This window comes from Diceros bicornis, chromosome 8, assembly GCF_020826845.1.
Source record: "Diceros bicornis minor isolate mBicDic1 chromosome 8, mDicBic1.mat.cur, whole genome shotgun sequence".
Taxonomy (NCBI): Eukaryota; Metazoa; Chordata; class Mammalia; order Perissodactyla; family Rhinocerotidae; genus Diceros; species Diceros bicornis.
Genome location: NC_080747.1, coordinates 59,895,895 through 59,915,360, shown reverse-complemented (window position 1 = coordinate 59,915,360; position 19,466 = coordinate 59,895,895). Strand labels below are relative to the sequence as shown.

The following is a 19,466-nucleotide window of genomic DNA, read 5'->3' as shown; positions in this document are numbered from 1 at the left end:
CTTGCCAGCCATTTACAGGTATCTTCATTTTCTTAAGCCCTTGAAGAGGTCAGCATGAAGCCAGTTGGAATTCCAAGGGGAGGTTACTTGTTTGGGAATTGGTTGGCCTTTAGAAACACATTTTCTTTTTTTTTAGTTTTGTTTTACTATAATGTCTGAACAACTTCTAGGGACAGTGTATTGGGTCAGAAATGTGCTGTTTGTGAGTATTACTCCCTAAGAGAAGGGTCATAAACACTCTCTTACATTGCTCAGTTTCTCCTGCTGGCATTCTAAAACTGCCATGGGGGCTGAGAGCACTGGACAACCAGTGCTATATGTGTGTGTCCCTGGAAAAACCTTTAATTAATTAATGTGAGTGATCACAATGGAGTTCCCTATGGGACCTCTACAAGTCATGAAGATTGATCCTCTGACACTTCCACAAGGTTCTCAGGCACCTCAGAACACTTGATGGATGGGAGGAGCAGTGTCCCTTCTCTTCAGAGCTAAATGAGTTACAGTCTCTCATTTCTCTATCAAGCAGTTTGTTCAGACTTTATCAATACTTCTTTCCAATTTAAAGCCAAATTAAAAAGGCCAGCCTGCCTCATTCACTCCAAAATTCCCTTTAGGCTCCCCTGGCCTAGAAATTCCCTCTAGGTTCCTCTTACCTAGGGTAGGTACTGGTACCCCTTAAGACACCTAGTCTTAAGGCTTGAAACAGCTCATAGAAAACTCTGGACCATTGACTTAAAATAAGGAGGTCCAGGTTTTAGGAGAACTCACTGGGGTACCCGAAGAATGTGGTGAAGCGAGGGTCTCAATGGGCCCATATTGGTACCAAATGCTGGTCAATGTAGATTCCAGGTGGTCTCCGGTGGGTTTCTCTGAAACCCTGCCATGACTACACCAAGAAATATTGATTCAAATAATCTATAATTAGTCTACTAATCAAAATTGGAGTGAGCTTATTATATGAGTCAGCTTTCAGGACTATAGCCTGGAAGTGACCTACACCAAGGAAGGAAGCACTCTGAAGAAGCAGGGTGTTCAGAGTGGTTACATACCATATTGTAACAAGGAACATACACCAACTATGTCAGGAATATCTCTTTTACTACAGTCATGAGATGCTTTGCTGGCACACCAGGTCAGGGGTCACAAAGTAAACACAGCAGGTCAGTGGTCAGCAGGTCAGTGGTCATGAGATGAGTTAAAGCAGATCAGTAACTAATCATTAGTTTCTTGGAAGAAATGCCTATTCTTAAAGAAATGCTGATATGAAGGAGGCAAAATCCCTATCTTTAAGGGCATCATTCTTGGCTTTGAGACATTGTAAATATTTCAAGAAGATGTACGATGCATGCTCAACAGGCTACGTCAGGCCTTTCTGGAAAAGCAAGGTCAGGCCAAATTAGTTTTAAACCAAATGGCTTCCTCATATACTCTAATATATCCTATTGCTTTTCATTACTTCTTCAGAACTTAGACGGCCTCTGGAAGCTGGAATGATCAAGGCAATGGATTCTCCTGTAGGGCCTCCAGAAGGAACCAGCCCTGCGGACACCTTGACTTTAGCCCAGTGGAACTAATTTCAGTCTTCTTACCTCCAGAACTGTAAGAGAATGTGTGTGTTCTTTTAAGCTACTAAATTTGTGATAATTTATTACAGTGTTACCAAACACAAAGACAAGTTTGTTTACCCACCACATAGGATGGCCAATAAATAAAAAAACTGAAGTACCGGGTTTGTGGCAAGGAAAGAGGTTTGCAATTATTGAAAGGCAGGCAGATGAGGAGATAGGAGTTAGAACTCATATCTGCATCCTCAAAGGGAAAAAGGTAGGGGCTTTTATCTGGGTTTTAGGTAGGGGAGGGAGAGCATGTACTGGGGTGTTAGGAAGGGGAGGGGAAGCATGTGACCATGCTGGTTGGCACCTTCTAACCAGCCTGTGTTTGGGCTTAAAGACTGAATTTCTTTTCCCTTGACTGTGTGGACTTTTCTGGTTAGTTTTCATCTTCAGCTTGCCTTTGGCCTTGTGAGGCTGAGTCTTGATGTCTGGATCTCGACTTCCTGGGAAAGACAGCTTGCTCATATATTAAGGAGGGACAGAAAGAGCTGGTTAGTTTTAAACAACAGTTTGATTACACTGAATATGCAAAGCTGCAGTTATCAAAGCTTATCTTAAAGTTTTTGTTCTTTTCTTCTAGCCCAGAGAAGGTTTTTTAACCTCTTCATGCTCAGTTTCAATCTCCATTGTCTTATGATCATTCCTCAATCTTGGGGAATGGGGGCAAAGACAATTCTAGCTACTTCCTGCTGTGAAAGGGTGAAGATCAGGATCAGAGGAATGAAAGTGTTTTATCTTTATTTTAAGATATTTTGGGGTACCAGGTGGGGAAAGCAAGATATGCTTTGCATGACTAATATTTTAGTATTCTGATCAGTGAAGTTCATATTTTGTAATTACATAGATGACCACACAGATTAGCAAAAAATAGACAGCCCAAATTTTAGAATCCCCTCCATAATGGACTTCAATCCTTGAGGAATCCAGAAGACGCCTGTAAACCAATCAGGGTTAGTGCCTAGAACCCCAAGTGAAATCTGATGTAGCCAAGTAGCCTGTTGTCTAATAGTCCAACAAGTAAGGAAAGAACCTGGGAGTTATTTATTACTTATATCTAGGAGACTGTTTTCTGAACAGCAACTTGTAGTCTGTCAGGGATTCACTTGACCATTCAGAGAAGTCAGTGTGTAAAGTATGAAGCCAGATAAAGTTTGGGTGATCCCAGTTGTGATGTACTTTTATGGAATGGTTTCCATTCTCTGTGGTGCTTCTCATATTATCCCATCTTGTGCTTCCAGGATTTTAATAGGACCCAGTCTCCATGACAAGGATGATGCAAAGAAAAATCTGACAGTGCCTAGTTCCTTAGTTCAAGTTCCCTCTAGGTCTTTTGGATCATTTCTAGAACATAGGAAGGGTCTCCCAAAGTTAGGTCTATATTGAGTAAGCAAGTAACCAGGTATTTAATAAGAAATATTTTTAAAGGAACAAAAAGAAAAACAAAGTTAATGGTTGGAGCAAATTATAAACAAATTTTTGAGCCAGGGGATGGTCAGTGAAGAAGATCTCTAGATGTCAGGGTTGAAGCACCCACTGCAGTTTGAAATGTCTCCAATGATGTCATCAGGCATTCAGGTAAACCTTTTGAGTGGCTTACACAGCAACAGGTATGATTGTCCAAACGTGGGATATCATGGTGATCTCTCTTAGGTTTACCTCATGTTTTCCAGCTTCAGTTTGCAGGGCTGCAGGAAAAAGAGTGGTTTTAGTTATCAATGATTCCAAATGAAAAGAATAGAAACAAATTGAAAATGTTAACTTGGAGATCTGTACCAGATATTTGAGGAAACTAGAAGAATTCAAGATCCAGTCCAGTTTACATATAGAAAACAAAAACCTCAAACACAATTAACAGAACCAAAATCCAACATCCACAAATGTGTATTATAGTTTCTATTGAAACATAACTTTTCTCTATAAATCACCCTCATTTTTACCAAAGGTAGCCAAATTAAGACTCATTGTTTTGAAAAATAAGTTTAGTTTCAATGAACTTGGCCCAAATGTTTACATAGGAACAGCAAGAATGGCAATTGATCATATAGGCTCGTTTAAATCTGCTTTGCTGGAAATTTTTATAAGGAATCTCAGATTGAACTTCATAGGCTTCCCGAGGCCAGGACAATCCAAGGACTTGTCATTAGACTATGCCTGCAATACCTACAGATTTGGGTGAATTCATCTCTTCTCTTAAGGTTCCCCAAACATCCTGAGGTTGTCTGTACCTGCCAGAGAAGTGACCTTCTTTACTCATCTGGTAAGGTTGCTGGGAACCCTGTAAGCAAGATACCAGGCCAATATTTCCAAGTGGCTTTAGTCCATAAAGTTCAATCTTTGTTCCTCAAAGCTGTATGGTCATATATGAGTCTGCATGTTTTTCTCAAATATGACATTCCAGTCAAAGCCTTGGTAATATAACCAGTGTTATGCAAATAACTGTAGTGCCATGAAAATAAGAATACTTACTCATCACTAGTTTTCAAATTCTGGAGGGATCAGCTAGGGAGAAAAAGATAAATGTTTCAATTTTGTGTACAAATTGCTATAAGTCATAGTTCCTTAAGAGAAAAGAGAAAAATGTTTCCCCAAATCTGTAAAAACAAAACATTAAAAAATCAGCAATATTTCAAACAAAGAGTAATAAAAATTATAATTATCCTCACCAATTTATTCAGGCCCATGATATCAACTTTTGATCTTCTGTTAGTGGTTTCCTGAGGCCATCAGTTTCTCTGTTACAGTTCTGTAACTTTTTACCCAGATCAGTTTCATAATCTGAAAGTTTATCAGAAACCTGCATTCTAGAGCCAGTGCCAGAGTCCTTTCCATGAATCTCTCTGAAGATGAAACATATTTGCAAAAACATCAGAGTAAAACAACGACTGTCTGCAAATGACAAAATACTCAAAATGGCAATTGACAAAGACGCTTGGCTATTTCTGAGACATACAACACTTTGAGATAATGACTAGAATTGTGACTGACAACCAGACCAGAACTTTTGGAAGGTTATATATTTTTTTAAACACTTATATTAACAACATTTACCCACACAATATAACCTAGGAAGGTTTATTATCATTTATTTTATAATGCTTCCAATGTAATTTAACATACCAAATAAGTCTAATTCGTTTAGTATTTTCCTCTTTATAGAAAAAGAGAACAAATTCTTTGAGAATTCTCAGGGCTGATTGGAAATTCTCAAAGTTTCCTGTTAAGTCAAAAGAAAGACTTTATTCAGGTTTTGAACCTTGGGAGAAGTTTGTTAAAAATATCAAAAAGTTTTAAAACACTTGATCACATAGGAAACAATGCTTAGTTAGTTATCCATTTAATCATGGTGACAATAGAAGATGTCAAAGGCAAACAGAGAGTTAAAACAGTAAAAAACAAACAAACAAACAAACACAAAAACACCTTAAAAGAGAGATCTCAGTCCTTTTGAACATAGGAAATTATTTTAACAGAACATAGATTTTCTGTCTTTTAGCTAGACGTACTCAAAGGTAAAGAAAAATCTTTTATAACCTCTTTAGCAAGAGCAGACCGAAAGTTCAAGAGAATTATCTTTTTAGGAGAGAAAGCCAAATTCTAATTTTCCACTAGCTTACTTTAGCCAACTTGACCATGTACAGAATACCTCAGGGTTTTACTTCCACAAACCTTCAGTCACTTACTTTTACATTCAGAATTTGTTCCATATTTTCTTCCTTTTTTCTTTCCTAGTACTTTAGGACAAATTTATCTTTCTTAATAAAACAAACAAAAATATATTTTTATTTGTACCTTCTTTACTGAAAACATACATTTTACTTTCCTCGTGTACAGACTTTTTAGAAATATGTGCTTTCTCATAGAAAATTTTTCAGCATGCTTATGAGCATGCTTATCAATAAACCTATGCATCTTTCAGTTTCTTTGAGATACGAAACCAAAGGCAGACAAATCTTTGTTTAGTAATCAATTTCTAATGTTTTATCTTATGTGGAAATGACATAGATACTCAACAAATTTTTATTGTTTAACTTAATTTAGCAAAACTCTAAAGTTTTAAGTTACCAAAAAGATTTTGGAAGCTATTTTTCAAGCCTATATACCATAAAACATATTTATTGCACCCAAAACATCTTACCTTATTTTACCTATCTAAATTATTTGTTCTGAACAAATTAGTATATTTAGATTACTCAAAAAAACTTCATGTGCCATTAAATAAATTAACCATCATCTTGAGTTGCTTTAAGTACATACACCATAACACATCATTATTGTTATAAAGGTCCTCCAAAAACTTGCATTCTTTTCACATCTTTTTAGTTTACTTGTTCCCAACAATTATATTATTTCCTACAAAACCCTCATGAAACATCAGACAAAATCAGCTATTATTCTAAGTTATTAATTTTTGCTGACAAATTTTGTAACAAAGATAACGTGCTTGTACCATATTCAATGTTGATGATTCTGAAAACATACTTATGCTAATTAAACAAATAAAATTAAAAAGGCTTTATTTACCAAAAGTCATTTTATATTATGTTAATGTGAAAGACATTTGGGTTAGTATCTATTACATTTGGAAATAATTTATATAAGCACTTACTTCAATCCAATTAAATAGAGTTCCTTTTGAAATTGTACCATCTGGAGGGAGACAAATATATAGAGAGAGACTCACATACAGATAGACACAAATAGATATCTTCAAAATTTTAACCAGGTCTCAGGTACAAAACTCAGAAGAGTAGTTTGGTCCAAACTATTTTTCTAGCAGATGGACCCGCTCAGATGGCCAAAAACATTTACTAAAGATTCTTTTTGTTGTTGTAAGGATCCTTTTTATAGCCCTCTTTGAAATAACTTTATCTTTTAGAAGTTTCTGTATATTAATCAAAGATTGCATTCCATAACGAGAGGTTTCGAATCCTCTCTTTTAAGGGTTACCCTTTAAGGTGGCCTCGTCTGAAACAGAGGTTCCCCAGAAACCATTAAGTTCCAAATTACCTCAAAAGTTTACTTATTTTCACTTGCTTAAATTTAGATCAGGAGTTTCGAGAGAGTTGAAATAGGGAAGAGAGAGGAGAGAGGAGTAGCAGATTTGGGTTTGGCTGCTGGCATATTTAATTATTTGCTTTTAAAGAGGCAGAAGGTATTCCTGATTTCATTTAGAAGCCTCAAAAAATTAAAATAGGGTTCCCATTGGTTGTTTAACTTTGTAGCTGGCTTTTTCCGATTACATATGCAAATACACCAGTTTGGGTAAACTGAAATTACCCCATTTTGGCCATTTTAAAGTGAAATCTCCTTTAGCATATTTAATTAACGTTGCCAGAAGAGCAGATTTATATGCTCTTACAATATAAGGCAGGGGAAACGTTCCCCAGTAAGACACAATGTCCAGCCCCACAATACAATCAGGCAAAAGAGATGTAATCATTTTACATAAAGCCCATTTAAATATACCAATTTTTACAAAACTTTATCTTGATTTTATCAACTCTTATGCTAATCATAGCTTCCATTAGGACTCCATCAATAAGTCTCAGTCTTATAATATTGTATGGGGGAAGCATTCCCAGCCAGACATAACATCCATTCCCCAGAAAAAAACATTCAGGCAAAGTTGACATCACCTCTTGATATAATATTAGCTCAAACATTTTAATCTTTGTATGTTTATTAACCTTAGCAGCCTATCTGTTGCCCCAAACAATTGCGGTAACAGAGACAAATGAGACAGGTTTCTCCTTGTGATTTCTGTCTTCTGGCTTTTAAAATTTTTTCTCAAACTGGGGTGAATAGAACAGGCCTATTTGAGGTCCTTTAATATTGGGGAGTCAGTATGAGGTCCTTTTAACCCACCCAACCTTAGACAGTGTTTTATTAACTTTGTTTTAGCCTCATTCAAGTCCATTCTATTTATCCCATTTTTCTTTTTAGTAACTAGCTAAAGAATTCCATCTTGTTGGGATGAGTCCTGTGACTCTTCCCTTTTCTGATTTCTCTTTGTTGTTTTCCTCTTTCTAATATTTGTCTTATTTACCCCACTGTCTTATTGGCCTTATTAAAAAAAAAAAAAAAAAAACAACCTAAAAACCTTTAAAAAAATTTCCACCTTGTGGAGAAGAGTCCCTTTATTTTTTTTCTCAGCTTCTTTTTATTCTTTTGTTAACTTGTTTTCAAGTTAGCATCTGTATGAACATGAAAGAAAGCTGAGACTCCAAATTTGATTAAGTTTCATCTTTTTCTTTTTCATAGGTTTATAACTGAAAACATCTCTATTTTGCAATTCATAACCCAGAGAGCTGACACTGGGAATCAAATCTGAGTTTCCCATTATGCTGCCACCCACACACAGACATTATACACACTCACACATTTCCACACAAGTATCAAAGCAGATGGAGCCAGGAGTTAGTTCTTTAAACAAATTGGGGCTCCCCCCAAACAAATACTAGTAAGCTTGAACAAAACCCCTGAGGCAACAAACTACACATTCACATACACGCACACACACACACACACATGAGTATCGAAATAAATGGAGCTCAGAGTTAGTCCTTTTTGAGTGAGATCTCTTGTCCTTTCAACAAAGTCAGAGCCCCCCTGACCAAACTCCAGCATGCTGGGACAAAACCCCTGAAGCAGAGGCAAGCAGAGGCAAACAAAACCCCCGAAGCAGAGGAAAGGAAAAATAAGACTCAATTTGTCTTAATGAGGCAACTCAACAAAAACAAATGGGGTCCCAGAGTTCCCTCTCTGAGCAAGATGCCTAGTCCTTTCAATAAAATTGGAGACCCTCGAATAAACTCCAGTAACCTGGAGCGGAACCCCTGAAACAGAGGCAAACAAAGAAAGGAAAAATAGGACCCGATCAGTTTAACAAGGTCAGTTTAACTCACCAAAAGGACGTCTGTTCCAAACCAGAAGCCAAAACAAACAAACAAATGAACAAACAAATCTAGAGCCTGTTTCCTTGCCACAAGAAAAACAAGCCTAGGACCAGTGGTACTGGGTCAGACAGAAAATACTGGGAACAGCCCCTAGGGTAAATCACCTAGGCAGCTGCTGGACTGCTTCCCAGGAAATCCCAGTTGGCCCAGGGCCCTGGAGCCACAGGCAAAGAACCCCCTGGCTGGCTCACCAAATTATTACCAAACCCAAACACAGGTTCGTTTACCTGCTGCATGTAGGGCTAATAAAGAAAAAAACTAAAACACCAGGCTTGTGGCAAGGAAAGAGGTTTACTATTATCAAAAGGCAGCCAGACGAGGAGACGGGAGTTAGTTAGAACTCAGATCCACCCCCTTGAAGGAAAAAAGGTAGGGGTTTTCATCTGGGGTTTTAGGTAGGGGAGGGAGGGCATGTTCTGGGGTTTTAGGTAGGGGAGGGGAAGCACGTGACAGTGCTGGTTGGCACCTTCCCACCAGCCTGTGTTTGGCCTTGAAGACTGAATTTTCCCTTGACTGTCTGGACTTTTCTGGTTAGTTTTCATCTTCAGCCTGCCTTTGGCCTTGTGAGGCTGAGTCTTGATGTCTGAACCTTGACTTCCTGGGAAAGACAGCTCAGTGATATACTAAGGAGGGACAGAAAGACCTGGTTCATTTTAAACAATAGTTTGATTACACTTAATATGCACAGCTACAGTTAGCAAAGCTTATCTCAAAGTTTTTGTTCTATTCTTCTAGCCCAGGGAAGATTTTTTAACTTTTGTGCTCGGTTTCAACAGTAGCAATAGAAAACTAATGTGCACCTCCACTTACAATCAGATTGCTCTGTCTTTTTTCCAGAAATTCCAAAGCCACCATCATCTCTCAGGCACTGCTTAGCTCTTTACTAAAATTATAACGCACAATTCTAGTAACAGCTTCAAAAAGGAGACTCTAATATTGTACCTTTTTTATAAAAGGAGCATGAAGTTTAGATTAATCAAGAAACTTCACCTCAAATCATACAGTTAGAAGGTGTTAGAACTGGAAACTACTCCCAGTTCAGTATAATTCTTCATAGCCTATGTTCCTAATCACCATATGAACTAACTGCATCTCCTTTATCCTTCTTTCCATATATCAAATTAACAAGGCCTATGTTGAGTTTTTGCTATTCATATTTTAAGATTTTATCCTAAATGCACACAAGTATTCTGGATCAAAGACAGATTTCTTATTAATTACCTTACAGTGAATAAGTGTGTCACTTCCTGGTTACTTCAGGCCTTACCCCTGGAGCGATGCAATGAAAGCCAGGTGAATTGTCCTACTTCAGTAGCTAGACACTCCATAGGCCAAGGAAGGGGAAAAAACTCATTTTCTGTGCTTATAAAGGGAAAGGAGGACTTTGTCCCATTCCCCTCCTGAAAGGGTCTCCTTGGAAACACAATAGGCCTAAATCCTAACACCAACTCTTTCACGTGTAAATAAATCTCTCCAAGAGCCAGATAGTCCCCAGTCTCCACTTTTATGACCTATGGATGTCTCTAAGTTCTGTGGCTTCACCTCTTTTGATATGTAAATGAATGGGGAGATAGCATTCCAGTCTTCCACACTCCTTGGGGCTTAACCTGAGACCTAGTCCTGGATGTAACCACTGGGTCCTCAGTGGGGGAGATTAGAGAAGATTTACTCTCTGTTAGGATCAGAGCAATTAGCTAGACAAATGGCTACATTAATACTCATGGTATGTGAAGAGGCTAGGACTTTTCACAAGAACACTGAGAAATCCAAGGAAGTTTTTTATCCCACAGCCTAAAACATATGCTCCTGACTTGAGGTTAAAGAAGGAATCAGTGCTGGCATTTATAGTTTCCAGAATGATTTGCATTTGTTTACCTCTGTACAGTTTAAACATTGCTTTTCCATCTGTTGACACAAAATAACCAATAACAATTCTATAGATAAGAGAGATAAGGTGAATTTTACTTGAGCCAAAGTGAAGATTATAATCTGAGAAGGTCTTTTCCAGAAAGGAAGAAAGCATTCCGGAAAAGCATGATTTTCAGTACAGTCTTATACAACATACATTAAACATACCCAGGATACGTATTCATTAAAGTTTCAAAGAGGTATTCAGTTGCAAATTAGCAGGTCAACATGACCCTGATGTTGGAGAAAGGTACTAATAAGGCATAGGAGGGGAAGTATGCATTCTTATCTTAAGAAAGTGCATTCTTTAATGGTTAAAGCAGATGTACAATATATGTCTGATAGACTACAAGTTAGGCTTCTTTCATTCAAGCTGAATCAGTATTGAAACTGCATAGTTACGCCATATACCTTAATATGTGAAAATCTCTTGTCATTTTCCCTTTTCAATCAATAATCTTTCAATAGAAAGCACTGATGATCAAAATATTGTCCCTTGGTGCCAGAATGGTTGCTGCCTGTCCTGGGTCCATCATGTCCCTTGGTGCTAGGCTTTTATTTCATTGATTCACCCAGTTATCCACATTAGGGGGAAACAGATATAGTGGACAAGCATAGAGGTATATTAAAAGCAGAAGTGTTTCATAGGTTATGTAATTTTTCAATTATTTTTTGGTTATTACACAAACATTGTACATGTGCTTTCACATGACTTCTTATAGTTACATTGTTTATAACAATTATAGAACGGATAATTCAATACTTGAAATGATTAGATTAAAAATAAGTTCTTAGGCATAGTCTTTATCAGAAAAGGAAATTTGTCCAGGGTTGTAAGATTGATCGATCATCTCAAGTCACTGAGTAATCATTACTCTAGCCCACATGCAAGTCTTACAACACTGAGCAAAAAAAAACAGTAATTAATTTGAATATTATGACTAATACAATAATTCCAAAGAGTAATAGAGATAGGAATTGCAATCCGGATCACAAAAGGCAGCCAATACTAGAAGGGAGCCAACTAAACAAATCAAGACTAGGTGTAGGGTAGCTTAGGGCCTTCACCTGCTTTTTCATGTGCTATAGCAGAGATGACACCTTGGAAGATTCATCACATATAAAAACATAGCATTCAGTTTGAACGATTGCACATGTACCACCTTGGGATGCAGTTAATATATCTAAGGCCATTCTATTTTGAAGGACAGCCTGTATTATTAAAGATATTTCAGTATTTAATAAGGCTATTCCTGCTTGACAATCGCTAAGAGCTTGTTGAGTACATTTACTCAGGGCTTCTACATGTGATATGACATCTTCTAGCCCCAAGGAAGGAACAAGTATGGCCTCTAGGTGGTCATAACAGTGGAACACTGAAGGAGCCCATTTGGCCTTAAGGAGAGGAAGATCAGCAACAGATGTTGTCTCAGGGCAAATTCTTCCCTGCATCTAACAGAAGCCCAGGGTGCAGCATCCTAGCCATCCAAGTGGTAGCCAAGGTCAGAGGTTTGTTCCATATAACCATTGAGTTCCATTAGGAGCCACCCAATAAATGCCTGGCCTTCGAGACCAGTCTGTTCCAAACCAATCACTTTCTTTAAGTATGATAGTATTAGGAAAATCTTAAATTGAACAATTATAAAATGGGTATATGGTTTAAGCATTACAAGGGTTTAAATGAGGAGATATAAGGTTGGAAATACAGGCCTGGTTCAGAGTCTTGGGCCAGCTGTTTCCAACAGAAGCCATTTTCTTCTCATCCTGGTTTGGAGGTATTTGTCTTGGTTAGTCAAAGTCAGGTGTCAGAAACAGAAGTTGAAATCCACTCAGGCAAAGGAGACTTTCTTAATGAGAAATGTAAATCCGTGAGTCTATGGCCTTTAATTTTGTAGTGGATGGATTGGTTAAATATACCTGCTTGGTCCTTTCCAATGGGGCTGCAGAGAGTGTTTTATTTCATGCTTTTTTCAATGAATAAAATCTCCAGGTTGTAGTCAATGATCCTTAAGGTCTTCATCTCCCAGGAGCTCTCTGTGAAAGGAATCAGCTACCAACCTTTCATTTCTTTTAAGCTCCTCAATGAGAGCTCTCCTCCAACAACAATGTAATATATCTCCTTAAGCAAAGTTGGTTCATAGATTTGCTCATCTCATTGCATAGGCAGTCCTGTTATTATTTCAAAAGGAGACAGCTGATATTTACCAAAAGGTGTAAATCTAAGATTGAGAATTACTAGCAGAAGAGCTTTTGGCCATGAGAGATTAAATGCTTCTGAAAGCTTTGCCAATTGAGTTTTGATTGTAGCATTAGCTAAAATGTTGCATTATTGGCCAAATATCACAAATAGATTTAATTATTTGTCCAGTGGAATGAGTTCCTTGGTCACTGTGTGACTCGATAGGAATTCCCCAAACAGGAATTATCCTTTCCAATAGTAATTTACCTACTGCTGAAGCCATCTCTCTTCTGCAAGGAAAGGCCTCTACTCAATGTGAGAACACACAGATAATTACTAGGACATTTATATGCTTGAGATAGTGGCATTTGAACAAAGTCCAATTACCATACCTCAAAGGGTCCCTTAGGAAGAGGAAAGTGACCTTGTGACCCAAGAAGTGTTTTCCTGGGATTATGTTTAGGACATATGGTACAAATATAGTACAATGAGCATATGCTTTATGAGCCACTGTGGGAAGAAGCTTCCAAAAATATGGTTTTCCCCATAAAACTATCTTTTTAGGTGCCCAATGGGTAAACTTATGTATATGCTGGTGCAGTCGCAATTGTGTTCTATTAGGCACTATGGTTTGTTATCAGGCCCAAATCACATCTGCATGATGGTATTCAAAATTCCTCCTTTTTGTTGCCACGTTTGTTTCTCTTCTTCCATGCCAATTTCTTGAGCCTGTAGAAGGAAATCTTTCACTGGGTTAGCAGGGTTAACAGAGAGCAGTGGACGTTCTCGAGGCTGGACAGGATATTCAGCCTCGCAATGTCCCTGCCTATCTTTTAAGTAATAGCCATCTGTAAACCAACTTAGATAATAAAATGCAGTCGTGGTCATTTTTCTCCTGTAGTGCTGGAAGCGAGGTAGCAGGGTTAAGAAAATGAGTAATATTTACCTACATGGTATAACCTAAGAAGGTTTATCATCATTTACTTGACAATGCTTCCCATGCAATTTAGCATACCAAATAAACCTAATTAGTTTAGTACCTCCCTCTTTATAGGAAAAGAGAACAAATTCCTTGAGAAGTCCCAGGAAACTGTCCTTGTAAGAGAGAGAAAATCAAATTCTAATTTTTCACTAGCTTATTTTTGATACTAAAGCTCATTTACTTAATTAAATTTATTCCAATCTTAGCCAGTTTGGCCATGCATAAAACTCAGATTTTGTCCTATGTTTTCCTTAACAAAATGCATTTCCATTTCATATATATATATAAATTTCATATAAAAATATATATTTTACTGAAAACACATTTTATTTTCCTTGCATATTAAGGCATTTCCCTTATTATTTTAGTAGTTTTAATTACATATATTAATTAGAATTTTTAACCCTTAGACACCTTAATTACTAGTGAAAAATAAAGAAATAAACAATTATGGACTGTCTTTTACATTAGCATTCTGTGGCTTGGCAAGTGTATAAATAATTTCACAATTTCTAGAGTTGTGAGCTACTCCATAGGACAGCCTTTCAATAAAGCATAAGACGTGTTTACTAATAGAATCAAACATCTTTACTTTCCCTGTAATAAGAAGACAAAAGTGGTAAACTTATACTTGTTAAGCAATTAATAGTTCTTTATCTCATTTGAAAATAATCTAGATATTTAATGAATTTTCCACCATTTAATTTGATCTATCAATACTCTGAAGTTTTAAGTTACTGAAGAGATTTTAGAAGCTGTTGTAAGTACACACGACATAAAATATAATTATTACTAAAAGTTAATCTGTAAACTCTTATCTCATTTATATCTACCTAAATCATTTCCTCTCAAAAATTATGTTTAAATTACCCACAAAAACTTCATGAGACATTAGACAAAATCAGCTATCATTCTAAGTTATTTTTGCTGACAAATTTTGTAACAGAGATAACATCAGCTTATTTGATTAATAACCCCAGGGAGAATGAAGGTTCCGTGTCTGCATCATATCCAATCCTCATACCTCTGAAGTCATGCTTATTTCAAATCAAGAAACTTAAATAAGCTTTCATTTACCAAAGATTATTTTTTTTATCATGTTAACTTGAAAGACATTTGGGTTAGTTTCTACTACAGTTATAGAAGTGATTACTTTAAGACAATCAAATAGAATTCTTTTAGAAATTATAGAATTATAGATGCCAATTCAGGAACCGGTTGGCTTTATTAGCACAATTTCCCTGTTTTCTTTTAGTTTCGCTTTACTATGAAGTCCGAACAATTTCTAAAGACTGTGTAGTGGATCAGAAGCGTGCTGCTTGTGAGTGTCACTCCCTTCAAAAGGTTGTGAACGTTCTCTTATGTGTCTCAGTTTCTCCTGCTGGCAGTCTAAACCTACCACGGAGGCTCGGAGCACATGGATGACCAGTCCTCAGGTGTGCATCCCCGGATGAGCTGTCAATTACTTAAAGTGAATGATCACGATGGAATTCTCTACAGGACTGCTGTGCATCACGATGCTCAACCTCAGACACTCCCACTAGGTTCTCAATCACCTGAGAACACCTTACGACTGGGAGGAGCTGGTGTCCCTTCTCTTCAGAGCCGAATGAGTTTTCAGTCTCATTTTGCTATTAAACAATTTGTTCAGACTTTATAGACACAATTCTTTCCAATTTAAAGCCAAATTAAAAAGATCAGCCTGCACTGTTCACTCCAAAGTTCCCCCTATGCTCCCCTGGCCTAGGAAATTCTCCCTAGGTTCCTCTTACTTAGGGTATGTACCAGTAGCCCTTAAGATACCTAGTCTTAAGACTTGACACAGCTCAAGCAAAAGTCAGGACCTACAACTTAAATAAGGAGGTCCGAGTTTCAGGAAGAACTCACCAGGGGCACCTGAAGAATGCCATAAAGCTGCAGGGGCTCAATGGGCCTGCATGGTACCAAGCACCGGTTCAAAGTAGAGTCCAGGTAGTCTCTGGTGGGCTTCTCTGAAATCCTGCAGACTACACCAAGAAATGTTGATGCAAAATAACCAATAACCATTCTATAGATAAGAGAGAGAAATTGAGTTTTACTTGAGCCAAAGTGAGGATCATAATCTGGGAAGGGCTTTTCCAGAAAGGAAGAAAGCATTCTGGAGAAGCATGGTTCTCAGTACAGTCTTACACCTTTTTAGAACAAAGAACAAAATACATTAAACACGCCCAGGACACATATTCATCAAATTTTAAAGAGGTATTCGGTTGCAAGTTAGCAGGTCAGGAAAGGGACTAATACTGGCATTAGAGATAGGGTATAGGAGGGAAAGGATGCATTCTTATCCTAAGAAAGTGCATTCTTTAATGGTTAAAGCAGACGTGCAAGGTACATCTGATAGGCCATAAGTCAGGCTTCTTTAGTTCAAGCTGAATCGGTATTTAACCCGAATAGTTACCCTATATACTTTATATGTGAAAATCTCTTGTCATCTCTTATCTCATTCATTCTGAGCATATACCATTGTTGTTATGAAGAGACTATTTTACTTAATTTTCAGGGGAGGATATGGAGGCTCAGAGTATTTGTTTCTTGTCTGCAGTTACCCCGCTTCTCAGAACAGGCCTGGGTATGCCCCCACCTTCTTCCTCCTGCTGAAGGCTATGTAGGAGCCCAGAAACAGGTCCTGGATGAGAGACAAGCACACATCCTAGCTGGCCCTCCCCACACGTGCGCCATCTTTCCTTCTTTTCAGATTTAGAGTGTGTTCCTTTCCAGGTGACTCAGATCCTTCTTTATCATGAGATGACAGACAGCCTTTGTTTCTATTGAGAAGGCCGGATGTGTTCCTGTCATCCTGGGGCAATGGGTAAATTCAGCTTTACAGGTTTAGAAATATTTAAACCATCACCATACCTGTGAAGCACTGGAACAGCACTACACCTAGTGATCGTTATCTCTCCATGAAGGCTAGAAAACGAAGCTCTTCTCAGAAACCTGAGACCTTCATACAGATGAAGCGCTCAGCCACGCGCTTTTTCCGTTTTTTTTTTTTTTCCCGTTGCACAAATTGAGTTCTGAGGAAGAATCCATTTTACGACAATTTAGCTCCCAGCTTCATTATGTGGGAAAAGAATGTATAATTGTTTGAAAAACCATTTAACAAAATAATTTAAATGAGAGTTCTTTTAAAAATATGTATAAATACTGGAAAAATTTTAAAGAGCTAGAATTGAATAACAGGTTGGTTATACTGAAACAAAATGAATATTTTATGTAAAACAGGGATTCTTAAGGTGGGGGCCTACAAGGACTTTGAAAAAGCATCAAAGATGCCTTCATGAACAAGAGTGAAACAAGAGGCGTGCCAGCTAGCAGCAGGCCTTAAATTAGTGGGATCCACAGTCTGTTATAAATTTACAACACTGGGGTATTCAGGAGGAAGAAAAAGTCAAGAAGTAAAAAACAAACCTAAGCAAGCAACATTTGTAAAAAGCTTTATTTTCATGTTATTTCTAAAAATATATCAATAAATATTTAAACTTCTCTATTTCAAGACATAGAGAAACACTACATAATTAGCACTAAACAAGGCATTATGCCTTACAAGGCAGACATAAAATGTCCAAGGGATATATAGAACATCGTAGTCTTTAAGCTTCAACATCAGAAATGTTGACCACATACTGTGAAACTGTTACAATAAATAACAGACATTCTTCTCAACAGTACAAAAATAGATATACACATACATTCCCCTACATTAACAGTGACCTATTTGCTTGGATCTCCCACTATTTATTTCCAGCCTTTGTCATAATGGATGTTCAGTGTAGTCTCCTCCCACCCCCAACCTCCGACAAAAAAAATATTAGTTTAATAAATGAAGAGTATTTAAAATGCATCTTCTTCAAATTAAATAATAGGAGTGAACTAACTTTGATTTAGCATGAAAATAACCTTTTAAAATAACAGTACAGTGAATTAGCAAACATTCATATCTTTAAATATTAGATAGAACATTAATATACAAGCTTTGAAAAATAAATAAATAAATACATATGTAAATAAATAGAAGAACTCTCATAAGAAACAGTCAAACACATTAAACACAGTACAGGTGCCCCGGGAGCTGTATGTTTCTCTTCTTTCACGCCCATTCCACTAAGGCTGCAACAGTGACCAGTGGGCTTCCTTCTTCTCTCTAGGTCAGTTGGCACTGCCCCTGTATTGAGAAAATGGTTGCGGTTAGTAAGACTCAAAAAAATAACTACATAGCCCTGCACTTAGTGGTTACTGCTTATACCACTGCTGCTCTGTGTGGCAGAAAATGCCAGGCTCCTGGATGCTGTTTAATTAGGAATAAGGGGTCTGTGGTCACAACTGTATCATTAGCTTCAAAAACCCAGAACATAATGCTAAAAGAGTACATGCATGACATCACTTAAGGCTTATAGCAAACCCCATCAAGTAGCTATTATTATTTTCCCCATATTATTTAGATTCATTAGATCAAGTACTTTCCCTGGGGTTACAGGAAACTCACTTGTTTAGCATCTTTTGGATGATTTTCTTAACCATGGGGGCTTCGGGGTTGAGACAAGTTTCCTGTCCATTCTTGAGAGTGGCTCTGCAGAGAGAAGGGAGAATACACGTGAGGCAGAAGGTCGGGCTGGGGGTCAGGGTGGGGGACATTGGGACGGTGGGGGTGACAAGGACTGTAGCAGCGGCGGCGCGCGGCGGCACTTACATGACTTCGGTTTGGGCGCAGTGGGAGCCTGGGGACGTCACCTTCACACTCTGGATGTTCTTGAGGTGAATCCCCTGCACGGTCTGCAGGCACTGGCAGCGCAGTTCAGAGACCACGGGCGCGCCTGCGGGGAGAACGGACTCGGTTAGCGGTGTCCCCCGGTGGACCCACTCGACCTCGCTCCCGCCCCTGGGACCCCAGGGCGCCGAGTGGCACCTGCTGCGCGCCGGGCGGCGGCGACCAGGAGCAGGAGCAGCAGCGCGGCCCGGAGGAGCCGGGGAGCGCGGGAGGCGGCGGCGGCGGCGGCGCGGGCCATGGGGCTCAGCTCGGAGGGTCGGGGCGGCGGTGCCTGGAGCGGGAGGGCCGGCGGGATTGCTGGCGGAGCGAGCTCTGTGGCTCCCCGAGACGGGAGCACCCTTTTATCCATGGTCGGGGCGGGAAAGCTCACAGCCCCGGGCCAGGGAAATTCCCGGACCTGCAGGTCTCTCCCGGGCGCGGAAGGAAGCGCGGCCCCGCCCCGGGTGGAGCGGGGTGGGGGGACCCGCCGGTGCCACCCCCCAGCGTGTCGCCTCCCGCGTGACTGTAACTCCGCGGACTCGGAGTTCTCTGTTCACTTCCGTCCTCAAATCCCCAAAGAGGGAGTGAGTCGCCTTGCAAGAGGCGGTGTCACTTATTACGGAGTCAGGCATCCTGAGACACGTCAGTTATCAGCATTGGGGGAATTAAGGCGCTGGAGGGGGGATAACTGATTTTTCATTTGTTACATACGCATAAATATCTTCTGGCTTGATGATTTTACTTACATCTGCGTAAATACACTCTAGTAAAATGCATCTGTCATCTCAGATTATATATAAGAATGTTCTCCTTGTTCCTGGTATTTTACAAGCACAAATAAATCACACTGTGTGTCATGTCATCTCACGGGGGGTAAGGGGATGACCAGAGTCAAAAGTTTAATTCAGCATTTAACTTAGGACAAAGTGTCGTAATCCCACATAGTTTACTTCCCCGGTGAAATTCTGGAACTTCCAGAGCTAGAGTAAATTCATGAGTACCACCTTTTGGTATAGATGGCGTTGATTAATCTGAAATAGGA

The 19,466-nt window shown here is 38.8% G+C and overlaps 1 protein-coding gene across 1 annotated transcript; it reads right to left on the bottom strand.

Moving 5' to 3' along the window:
- Positions 1 to 17,102: 17,102 nt before the first annotated feature.
- On the bottom strand, positions 17,103 to 18,921 carry LOC131409347 (growth-regulated protein homolog gamma-like). The gene is made up of 4 exons (XM_058546439.1): positions 18,584 to 18,921; positions 18,368 to 18,491; positions 18,164 to 18,247; positions 17,103 to 17,842 (listed from the first exon to the last, which is right to left on the bottom strand). The coding sequence occupies exons 1-4, from the start codon at positions 18,792 to 18,794 to the stop codon at positions 17,827 to 17,829; spliced, it is 435 nt and encodes a 144-aa protein (XP_058402422.1). The 5' UTR covers positions 18,795 to 18,921; the 3' UTR covers positions 17,103 to 17,826.
- Positions 18,922 to 19,466: the final 545 nt, after the last annotated feature.